A 12,044-nucleotide genomic window follows, 5' to 3' on the forward strand; every position below is an offset into this window, starting at 1 on the left:
CTGACGGGGGGCAGAGAGCGTGTGGGGTGAGAACACTGGCCCAGCGTGACGATGCACCGTCACCACCGGGGCCAGAAGTGAGCAGTTGATTACTACCCCAACCTGGAAACGGTTATCATGAAGGACGGTGGAGCAAGACAAACGGCCACAGGAGCAGACACGGGAATATGAGGGGAAAAGAAACAAGCAGCCTTTAAAGCCGGGTATGTAGGAGCATGCTTCACTCTGATTCTCAAACTCTGTCCATACTATCCGTGACTTGTACCTAGGCGCTGCCCTTTAATACCAAACAACCTATTTTTTTTTTTTTTTATAACAAAATGAAATGAAAATGATCACCAGTTTTACTAGGTTCCACCATTATCTGATGGAGACTGAGACATCTAGTTCTATTTGTGCACCGGGACAAGACCAGACTTCCCCTGAGCAGTGTCTGCAGGAGACGGTTTTGTGCCTTCTCAATTTCCCCACCTTTCATTCCAAAGAAGTTAAGAAGAAAGAAGTGTTACCCAGGGAAGAAGTGACACTAGGCAGGAGTGACACCAAGAGGGCCACACCAGTGCTCAGGAGCCTCCTCTCTAACTAAATGTGGACCTGAAGTTTAAAAAAGAGGGGCCCACACGGCGTCTGTAGGTGTGACGGAGACAGTCGGGGGGTCTCGCGGAACTCGCGGGCAGTGACTGCAGGCAGACTACTGCCTTAGAGTGAAAACCAAGACCAGGGCTGCTCCTGAAGAACAGAACCCTGCTTGGAAAAGCAGACTTGAGGGCAACCTACAACGGACTTTCCATTTGCTCAGCCAATGCTAGAATTCCTTGAATCTTTTATGTGGAAAATGTGTTCATCGACTCCCTGTGCTGTGGAAGAATTATAACCTAAACAAACTCTCAAGGAATCAAGTGCACTCTAACAGATGTGTACAAAGGATTAAAAAGCTGTATTAAGTCAGCAGAGAGACAGTCTCTAGCTGGGGGAAAGAGCCCAAGGATAATAGCACTGAACTTGGCTCTTAGAGATGGGACAGAATTTACCAGGTGTAGTTTGCGAAGCTTCAAGGTCTGTCTCAGAAACGACAGATAATTGGGTCCTACCGCTTAGGACACTCAGTAGGAGAGACTTCTAGGGATAAAAAATCTAACTTATTTCCACCTGACCATCCCACAGAGGCAAGATTCTACAGAATGGACTAGTTCCTTCCCCGTCCCCAGCCTGCCCCCAGCTTATCAGTATGGTTCAAACTCTTCCCCAAATTTGATCTCTCCAGGTGAAGAATACTCTACACACAAAAATCAACATTAAGAGCATATTTTGGAATGGATCTGCATTTCAGTTGTAGATTAACTAATTTGTTGCAAATTGCGCTTAAAGGCTCTAGTGTTTCGATTTATGCTAGGGAAACCCCATCTTATTAACAGGAAAGGCAGAGAGACTGTTTAGAGGCCAACTCTGATGGGGCTGGGCGGCCTCCAGGTGGCTTAGGGTCTCAGGGAAACAGCTGCGAGGCCTCACCTCCAGAGTGTTCGGCTCACAGCGCAGGTTGGAGAATCTGCTGCTGGCTAGGAGACTGTATTCTCGAAGCCTCACAGAATAGTGGATCCATACACAAAAAGAGACTTGATATCCTAAGTTTGATTGTCATCGTTAGTAATTGAAGTGTGAATTAAGTAATATGGTTAGTGAAATGACTCCGAACTCACTTGGAATCCATTTTGGTCACTTTCTTGGTGAAAAATTCATCTACACCTTCATCCACTCTCCCCATAAGACCGTTCTGTTCTCCATCTTGGGAGACTATGTTGGCAGCACAGACCTGCAAAATAAACACGTGATGCGGTTCACACCCAACACCAGTCAGCACACGGGCACCGCCGGCCGCAAGGTACCAGGTGAGGGCCAAGAGGGACCAGACACAATCTCCTGGCCTGGGAGCCAGGTCCACAGCACAGACAGGAAGAAGCAGGCCCCCGGGATACGCCTGGAAGCTTGGTGGTGACGTCATGCAGCAAAGTGAGTAGAGCTTTTTAACTCGGTGACAGAGACAACGAAACTCAGAGTAACTTTCATTTTGGTCACAAAAGGTAAAATAGCACGGAACTTGCTCCTATTATCACTTTTCCTTCGAGAAAGCAGCAGTACAGCGGCGGCAGCCCCTGCAGGATGAGGAGCTCGAGGTGCACGTGGGTTTTGCAGGCCATCACTTTACCCTCCCGACTGGCCTTGGGGCCCAAAAGGAAAGAGCTTCATCCTATTTGTGGTGAGTCACAGATGGGACAGGGAGGGAGCACCAGGCTGCCTGGCTCATGGCCGATTTGCCCCAGGCCTGTGGCTGACACGGGGATTCCTTCCAGCCGCCCCTCCAGTGACTCTCCGTAAAAACCCTAGGTTTTTCTTGCATACATAATTCCTCCCCTCAGCCCTTTCCTCTTTTCTTGCTTTGCAACAGTCACAGCTGGCACCAGGGCTCCCTGGGGACGTGGAGAACATGAAGGGGCGCAGGGATGGAGGCGCAGAGCTGAGCAGCCACCTGCTTCCCTGCAGGCCGGGCTGGGCCAGGCGGGAGGCTGGGCCGCACCTCACCCCAGACAACTCTGCCAGCGCAGGGACGAAGGACGGGAGCAGCGGGTGGGAGTGCGGGGTGGCTGGCGAGGTCAGCAGCTCCAGAGGAAGCCGGAGGAGCCTCCGCCCGCCCAGGAGACGGGCAGCAGGGAACCTGGAGCCTGGAAGGGCTGGAGTCTGAAGAGGAGTTCAAGGCCATGTGTGCCTGCTTTAGCTCATTTTCTAGCAAAAGGAAAATATTTGACTCCGGTCTTTACTGTCAGGGAGAATAAGCATCAGACTGAAGAGAGAGCAGAGTCTCTGGGGCAGCCCCAGCTGTGCTCCGGGGCTGAGGAGGCGTTTGCCACTAAAACTGGAATTGCTGCTGTTGGTGTTTAAGAAGTCAAGAAGGTGGCTCCCCATTGTAAAAGAGTGATTGTGAGTGCTGGAAGATCAGCTGGCCATTATGAGGACCAGCCATGCAGACCCCTCTGCTCCCGGCTGCCAGGACCATTAAGGAGGATTCACCAGGGGAACCTGGAGGCACTGCCCCTGGATCTTGACAAGGAGGTGCCAAAACTACGTCTTCACAGGCCGGGTGCAGAGACGCGGGCAGGAGGGGAGTCCAGACAATTAGGGGCATTAATAACTCTGCAAACAGATATGCCCAGAGCACGCTAATTAGCAACAATCACAGAATCGACTATGCATACATTAGGTGGCGAGAAATATGGAAATCATTGAGCAGAGGAAGCAAATCAAGAAACAAAAGCCCCAAGGAAATCAAATGAAGATGATGGAAGACAAAAATCAATGAACGAGAGGATAAACTAAAAGTTGATTCTTTGAAAAAACTAATAAAAAAACCACAAAATTGTTTAAGATTTACTAGAAATGAAAAACATAGCAATTGATACAAAAGAGATTAAAACTCTTCAAAGAATTTGATAAACAACTGAATGAGCAATTAGGCCAAATGGACGATATTGTAGTACATCAGAATGATCTGAAGAATTCGGCAACCTGAGTGGATCTGTAACAAATCAAATCCCAGTGAACTCTCTCCACACAGACACCATAGGCTCGCTGCACAGGGATGGACTTCCGCCCAGATGCCTCCCCAGTAGGGGAACGATCTCCGTTACACACAGGCCATACCAGAGACCAGGAAAGGAGACTGAGCTTCCTGAGTGATTTCATGAACACAGCATAACTCTGAAACAGCCCAGACAAGAAAAGAAAACTCATAGGATTCTCTCATTTTCACACAGATGCAAAAATCCTATGTAGATATTGGCAAACAAAGCCCAGCAGTCCATTAAAACAGGAAAATGTCATGACCCACATGGAAATCGATGAGCTGAGGAAGCAAGTCAAGAATGAGGAACCTAAGGAAATAAAATGAAGGCCGTGCATCCATCCACGTCTACCATCTCTCGCTGACTTAGTCACCTGCAGTATACATGTGATCAACTGAACATCCATCTTACTAGATCCTCTTGCAACTGGGGGTGGACACAGCTCATTTCATTTCAAAGAAACGCCACCAGAAGCCTCTAGGGCTTCTGAGTTAGTTCAGAAAAGGTGGATGCAGCCTGTGGTTGAATGAATGGAAGCATAGTCTTTGGAGGAGGAGGCTCAGGAGGATGGCCAGTCCTACAAAGCACCCTGTTTTTTACTGGGTGCCACAGTGCAGTCTATTACAACAGAGCAGAAAACCTGCAAATAGATCCCAGAAAGAATCAATGAGGAGCATGAAAAGAGATGAGGAAATTTTAGACTGAAGAAGGAAAGACCTCAAGTAGGGACCCACAAATATTTCTAAGTCTGCCAAGTATGAGTCTGAAGTAACATGTACTACTACAGGAGACTGACATGAAACGGCAAAGTTAAAACTACAGGGAAAGATTTCCAACAACACAAAAATATTCTGCCAACAATTAGAGCTTTCAGAAAACAGCAGCTTCAGAAGGTCACTGCAAGAGGAATGGCCAGCTGAGGGTTGTCGAGGGGGTTTTAAGCACTGAAGCAGGGGCTGGAGAGAGAACTCTGAAATCCTCGGGGTCTCCTCACACTGTGGCTCTGAACACTCAGGGGCAGGTACTGCCAGGGCTTATGGGCTTCAACCAGGGCTGGAGCGCGCCTTCCCTGGGCTGGGGCGCAGCACTGTGCCCAGAGCATGTGGCCGCTGGGCAGCAGGCGCCGGCTATTCAGAGGATGCTGGTGCCTGGTTCCTTGAATGATGAGAAGCAGCCTGTTCCTTCCACAGGGAGGCAATTCCCACCACAGGCAGAGCCCGGATCACATCCTGGATCAGGATCCCCCCGAAAGAGGACCTGCACCCATGGCTGGGGTCCTCCCCCAGGGAGGACCTGTACCCACAGTGAGGGCCCTCCCCCAGGGAGGACCTGCACCCACGGCCGGGGCCCTCCCCCAGGGAGGACGTGCACCCACAGTGAGGGCCCTCCCCCAGGGAGGACCTGCACCCATGGCCGGGGTCCTCCCCCAGGGAGGACCTGTACCCACAGTGAGGGCCCTCCCCCAGGGAGGACCTGCACCCACGGCCGGGGCCCTCCCCCAGGGAGGACTTGTACCCACAGTGAGGGCCCTCCCCCAGGGAGGACCTGCACCCATGGCCGGGGTCCTCCCCCAGGGAGGACCTGTACCCACAGTGAGGGCCCTCCCCCAGGGAGGACCTGCACCCACAGTGAGGGCCCTCCCCCAGGGAGGACCTGCACCCATGGCCGGGGTCCTCCCCCAGGGAGGACCTGTACCCACAGTGAGGGCCCTCCCCCAGGGAGGACCTGCACCCACGGCCGGGGCCCTCCCCCAGGGAGGACTTGTACCCACAGTGAGGGCCCTCCCCCAGGGAGGACCTGCACCCACGGCCGGGGTCCTCCCCCAGGGAGGACCTGTACCCACAGTGAGGGCCCTCCCCCAGGGAGGACCTGCACCCACGGCCGGGGCCCTCCCCCAGGGAGGACGTGCACCCACAGTGAGGGCCCTCCCCCAGGGAGGACCTGCACCCACGGCCGGGGCCCTCCCCCAGGGAGGACGTGCACCCACAGTGAGGGCCCTCCCCCAGGGAGGACCTGCACCCACGGCCGGGGCCCTCCCCCAGGGAGGACTTGTACCCACAGTGAGGGCCCTCCCCCAGGGAGGACGTGCACCCACACTCAGGGCTGGTCAAACAGGAAGGGCCCCTGGAGTTGGCCACACTGGGTTCCAGCTACCCGGGGTTAGAACTGCTTAGCAGGCCCCCGGCCACATTCTGGATGGCAGTGCTCAGAGGAAAGTGGGGCCCTCCTTCCAGACCTGGCCCAGAAACCTCTGTGTGGCCTCGCGCTGTACGTCACCCTCCAGCTGGACGGGACTCCAGGACCAAGGGCAGGCAGAGCCATGAGGCCAAGGCGGCCTGAGTGACTGCTGAGGACCCTGGCCATGTGGATGAGGTCAGCAGAAATAAACCCCGGGACGTTGGGGAGCTCACACAATGAAGGACCGTCCCCGAGTGCCGGCGGGACAGGGGAGACCAGGGTCACACCCGGCCTCTAGCTTGTCTGCAGGTGCCGCCTGTGGGGAGAGGCCACGAGAGGGAGGACGGCCGGCAAAAGAGGCCGGGGTTCTAAACAGTCCAGTCTGAGGCGTTGGCAGCCCCCGAGCTCAGGAGGCAAGCAGATTCCTGGACACGTGGAGGTGAGCCACAGGGACCAGACAGGGCTGATGGCACTGTGACAGCACAGGTGAAAGGGCCCAGTGGGACTTCACCTCCCTGAAGGACGGAGCTTCTCTGTCCAGTCACTGCTGGGACGAGAGGTGACAGGTGGTGAAGAGCCATGGGCTCAGGACGGGGCAGGAGGGACCTCGGTGTGAGGAGTGAGAAGGAAGGTTTTAGAGCAGCACAGGTGACAGGAAAGAAGGTCTCAGACCTTTGTAAAGCAGTGTGGCCACACAGGAGGGGGAGGCGTGGACCAAGAGGGGTGGGGTGAGCCGCACTGGGTGGGGGTGAGTGTGGGGGGGACACAGGAGGGGGGTGAGCCACACGGAGGGGGGTGAGCCGCATGGAGAGGGGGGTGGGTGAGCGAGCTGGGGGTAGTGGGGGTGAGGTGAGTCACACGGAGAGGGGGTAAGCCACACAGGGGTGGGGGGGTGGGGGGGTGAGTGAGCCGCATGGAGGGGGGGTGAGCCACACCGAGGGGGGGTGAGCTGCACAGGCTCGTCCTCCTGCCACAGGAGGAGCGGCTGCTGAGCCGGCCAGTGCTCCCCTTGGGCCCTCATCACCACATGGCACTGGGGGGTCATCAGGCTCAGGACCCAGAGCAGGGGTTCCCGCCAAGATCAGCTGCGAACACTTCACGAGCGCACGCCCAGGTGGCCTCTCTGCACCCAGATGTCCTCAGAGCCCAGACGCAGCCTGCCTGCGTATCTGATACTGGGGACTTCCCAGAGCCCTGCTCCAGAGCTCTGCACACACCCCAGGTGCAGAGAGGCCCTGGGGGCCTGCACAGTCCCGGGGCTGTGCAATGCACCCGAGTGTCTTCCCAGGAAGGACAGGGCCAGGGGACAGGCACCTACCGCGGCCTGCGTGGGCGGCTGCTTCTTGTTCCTCCGGGGCCGCAGCTTGGTGAAGTGCTCCAGCTTCTTGCCCTCCTCAGATGGCAGCTCGGAGATAAACCCTGAGCTCCGCTTCTCCTGCCTGGCAGACGGGAATGGCGGGTCTTCGATGTGAATCGGCACCTCTTCCAGGGCTTTATCAAGGTCAAACTCCATTTCTAAAATAAAACAAGGCCTGAGGTCAGAGTACAATGCAGACAGAGGCTAGGAAATTCCTGAAAGCCACTGTGAGTCTATCAGGGAGCAGCAAACACCCACTTGCAAACCACCTAAGTCTCAGTTGTCACCCACCCAGAGGATACCTAAGAAACGTCCCCCAGAGGGCTGTTTCCTGGTCACAAGTCACTCGGTACTCACCAAAGGCCCTGGACACAGGCCGCAGCATTCGGCTGTGGATGCTCTTCCTCTTGGATTTAGGCGTCATCTAGCAACAAGACACAGAAGGCACTTAGCACAGGACGCTGCCTTCCCTCTCCAACACAGTCCAGACCACCACGATGGGCTCCACTGCTTTGCAGGGGGGCTCAGTGCACTGGTGGCCTGGCTCAAGGTTGAAGGGCTAACTTCTAAACGTCTGCACTTCTCTCAAGCAATGCGCCTAACTCTGTCCTGTTCCCCCAGTCCTGACCATCTGAACTGACAGTCAGAAAAAACAGCAAGCAGCAGGGGATCTCACTGAGAGCTGGACCCCAAGTACATGAGGATGCTGAGGTGGACAGAGCGGGTGGGCTCCAAGACCACGAGGGCCAGTCGGGAAGGCTGACAGCAGTGCTCTCCACAGAGGCAGCACCTGTTCACTGTCACGGCGGCACCATGCAACACCCTGAACTGGGGGCCACTTGGATGATTTAAGCAGTTTAACTCTTTCTGTTTCACCGTTTGCTACCAAAATCTGGATCTTCACATCACAGGCAAAGACCAGTTAGGAAAAGTCACCAAAAATCAAAAGCCCATCGCTGGTGCATTGCAGCAGGATGTCCTGGGTTCTGCTGGTCCTTTAAACGAGGAAACCCAAACCCAACCAAGGCTAAAACTCAGGAGAACCTGCCCAGCATTAGCTTCTACCCCCAGAGAGAGACATTATCTGTCCTTCAAGAGGATCACGCAACGTCAAAGCTGGAAGGAAACTTTGTCATCGGCAAATGACAAAATGACCTCAAGTGCCAAGTCCAAGTCAGAGAGGTGCAAAGACGTCGTCCAAGGAGGAGGGCCAGGGACATCCTGGGAGGGTCGGCCACCACACTGCTGGCTGCAGGCGCACAGGCAGACGGAGGGGAGAGATGCCAAACTAGTGTTTGTATAAATTACGAGATAACTGAACTTAGTGGGAGTACTCTGATTGAACAGGTTTTCGTTCAAGGCTTCCTCAAAAACTTCACATGATTGAGAAACATTTCTTGTTCAAAGAATAAATTGGTTCATGATGACTTTTAAAAGCAAATAACTTTGTGGTTTTAGCAATTATGACAGCTTTAATAACAACATTCTTTTGCTATTATTTATTGTTGAGAGAAAAACATGAGCAATTATATTTAAATCCTGAACGGTTTTCCTACATTACAAAATGAAACTTTCCGAACTGCTTCTTGGGAGGCTGCGTTAAAGGCAGACAACCTGAGGGACAGCTGTCTGCAAAGCAAGAGGTCTCAAGGCTGAGTAAGAGCAAGGTCCCCATGGTGCAGCTGCTAAGGGATCGTCTGAAGGCAGTGTGCCCACGTGGCTTGCGGCTGGCCGAGAAGAGTGGCCCACTGCTCTATTCAGAAGTGCAGCCTGAATGAATTCTCAGGAGTTGCAAGTAGCAAGGTGTTGGCTGTGTTGAGCTGGGAGAGTTCAGAATTCCACCCACCCTGTGCACACTGGGTAGGAAGAGGATCAGGAAAGAGTCTGCGATATGATTTCCAGGCAATTTCATTTATAGAGTCAAAAGGAAAATGGGAAAGAAGTTTAAAAGTGCATGAACTAAAGGTATCTTCCATTTTTTTTTTTTTTTTCCTGTGTCTCTTGGTTAAGATTTTATAGAAAGTATTTATGGGCAAAAATAATCTGGCTCAAATTTCCCTCTCAGTAAAGTGTCTATAATGGACACCAAATACATGTAAATATATGAAAATTATAACATTTCAAATACGTAAGAATAACTTTATGTGAGAATATATATATATATATATATATATATATGCATAAGCATACACATATAGAAACTCTTTTGCACATTAATGCCCGTCTGTAAGTGGGCCAGTTAGCTATTTTAGAGACATATTAAGAAACACAAATCCAGGATTTTGAGTGGCCAACATCAGTCAAAAGGGGGATCTAATTTCTTCCCGAGGATTTTGTTCTCGGACACCTCAAACCAGAGAATAAAAATTTTGAATATCAGAAAAATGCCTTCTAGCTCATTCCATTGCTTTGTCATATTTTATAAGCTCTTTACAAATGTAAATAACATCTAATTGTGTTGCCCATAGTGTTCTTTCATTGTATGTTGTATCTTTTAGTCCTGAAGTTTTGCCAGGCGGGGTCAGGCTGATGACTTTTGCAATCAGGCTACCTGCAGTAATTGGTATTAAGAATGCAGTCGGCTTCAATCTTCTTTTCTCATAGGATTGAATTACAATAACAGAGAGGGAAAAACTGAATCTTGTTTCTCTTATATGTTCCTTTCCTTCCTTGGGGATTTTTTCTTCCTACAGAATTGGACTTGGTCGTTCTTACTGGTCATTCTCATTGATAACCCATGACGTGGGAACTCAAAGCAGGAGGCAGAGTGAGAATGAACTTGGGTTCTCCACCAGGTGTGTACTCAGGGGCCAGTGTTCGCTGGTCCTCCAGAAATCCCGTTGATGGGCATCCCTCTCACTCCTCCTCCCCACAGCGGTGGGGCGGGCTGACTGCTCCTGGAAAACCTGCCCTGGCCATCTTCCCAGAACCGTTCGCTCTCTTCTCTTTTTGTTCCAGAACGGAAGGGCTAATGTGCCCAGGCTGACCTTCCTTGGACCCTGGCCAATGCCTATTCCCAAGTCAGCTGACGAGACCAGGCGCATTCAGAGTGGCATGGCCACAGACGCGGGTCAGCAGCTGACGCAGAGGAGGTGCACATTCCAAGTGGCTCCTTCCTAAATCCACTCATGGTCAACCCTGTCAACAACTAGACACAGCTAACTTTTGAAATGCATGTTTTGAGTAAGAAGCAATTTTCAATATTTAATATCCTTTAGAAATAGGAGGAAAAATGTGTTAAACCTTTATTTGAAAATGGAATTTTAGAAGGAAAGCCTCTACACAGACTTCTCTCCTGTCTTGAAATCAATAAATCCCCACCCTGCCCACAGCTGTTTCCCAAGAATCCGAAAGTAGCACCAACTCCACGTTACTCTGAAATCTTACTCATTTGATTCGATTTCTATAATGGACTTAAAACTCTTCTGCACGTAGCTCAGTAGAGATATGTCCACTTTAACCACGAGTTACGTGCACATGTTGGAACCTCGTAAAGAACTCACATTTTTCTCCCTGTCAAACCCACTTTTAATAAGCATTGCTATACATGCTTTTTTTTTTTTTTTTAATAAGGAGAGTTAAATTGCTTATATCACCAGGAAAATAAGGTGAGGTTGTTTTCTTCTTTGTTTTTGCCAAGTGTGCACAAAGAGTAATAAATAATACTCTCATTCCAAGCTCCGGAATCCATAATTACTTTTTCCTTCCGTAGGCTAAAGAACCAAAATGCTATCAATTGAGAAGTAGATTAGGAAAATTTTCCAGTACAAGATACAAATCATGATGCCAATTTTCTATAATTCTATAATTCAAAACAAGTGATATTACAAGAATCAGAAAAAACGTAGAAAGGTTAGTACTGGTGTCTGTTTTTCACTGTGAGCAGCCCGGTCCCCCTTGAAGGCTGGCGCCTCTCTATTAGCACCCAAGTGCTCTCAGGCTCACAGCTGGGGTGGCTTAAATTCAGGGCCCGTGTCACCAGCTGGACCGTCTTGTAAGGCCCAATCTCGTCTCTGTAAACTGTCGCGTGTTTCATTCAGGATCTGCAGATGGATGAGGCTCTCCAGTCCCCTGGGAGGCTAGCCAGGCAGCACAGAGGCAAACAGACCCAGGAATGTCAACTAGACCAGCCAGAAGCCGCAGAGCCACCAGAAGTACTTACGCTTGTGCAGCAGAGAGTCTCCATGCAGCAAAGAGAAAGGAGAGACACATGAATGGGAGAGAGGTAAAGCCACAGCATCGCTAGGAGGGGAGGGGACACCATTCACAAACAGAAGCACCCAAGACACAGGAGCCTTCCTAGCAAAGGGACAGACCAGCAGGGGCCAGCGCGGTCAGGGCTCCAGGCAGCCAGCAGAAGCACGGTGACAGCTTGAACAACTGCAGACACTGTACACAGATACGGCTCTGGCCGAATTTGTCCCCAACGCCATTTACCAAGCCCACATTGATGTTGTCATCAACCCCACCTGGGGATTGGTGACAACATCAGCTCTGGGGCCACAGGATCATCCCAGCAACAGAGAGGACAGCGCCTATCTGTGGGCACAGCCACACTGAACTTTCTTGCCCACTCGGTTCTCAGAGCTTTTGAGGCAAGGCCGTGACACTTCCAGAAAAGTGTGATTATGGGTACATTGACACAGTTACGACACTTGGTTCCCTAGTGGGAATTTAGGTCACCTTACATTTTATGTTGAATCTCTACTAAAATACCTTTTAAAACTCCCACGGTCTGTCATTCACAGTTGATAGGGCATTTTATTATTTTGAAATTGATAGATGAAAAAAAAAATAACATCTCCAGCTGTAGAAAAACTACCAATCCAGGCTATAAGAGCGGCATGGGGTGTCAGGGACTCCGTAAGGAAGGCTGCCTACTCCAGCCACCTGCC

The 12,044-nt window shown here is 51.5% G+C and overlaps 1 protein-coding gene across 4 annotated transcripts in view; it reads right to left on the reverse strand.

The window, feature by feature from the left end:
• The window catches only part of Carmil1 (capping protein regulator and myosin 1 linker 1), a 237,699-nt gene that overhangs the window by 18,546 nt on the left and 207,109 nt on the right, over window positions 1-12,044 (reverse strand). For all 4 annotated transcript variants that reach the window (XM_058582007.1, XM_046452369.2, XM_046452370.2 and 1 more), the window contains 3 exons: window positions 7,507-7,573; window positions 7,111-7,307; window positions 1,698-1,810 (listed from right to left, as the gene is read on the reverse strand). In XM_058582007.1, coding sequence (XP_058437990.1) covers window positions 1,698-1,810; window positions 7,111-7,307; window positions 7,507-7,573 — 377 coding nt within the window. The remainder of the gene's footprint in view (window positions 1-1,697; window positions 1,811-7,110; window positions 7,308-7,506; window positions 7,574-12,044) is intronic.

The sequence above is a fragment of the Marmota monax genome, unplaced genomic scaffold, assembly GCF_021218885.2.
Source record: "Marmota monax isolate L192 unplaced genomic scaffold, Marmota_monax_Labrador192_F-V1.1 WCK01_AAM20220418_F8-fsc00141, whole genome shotgun sequence".
Lineage (NCBI taxonomy): Eukaryota > Metazoa > Chordata > Mammalia > Rodentia > Sciuridae > Marmota > Marmota monax.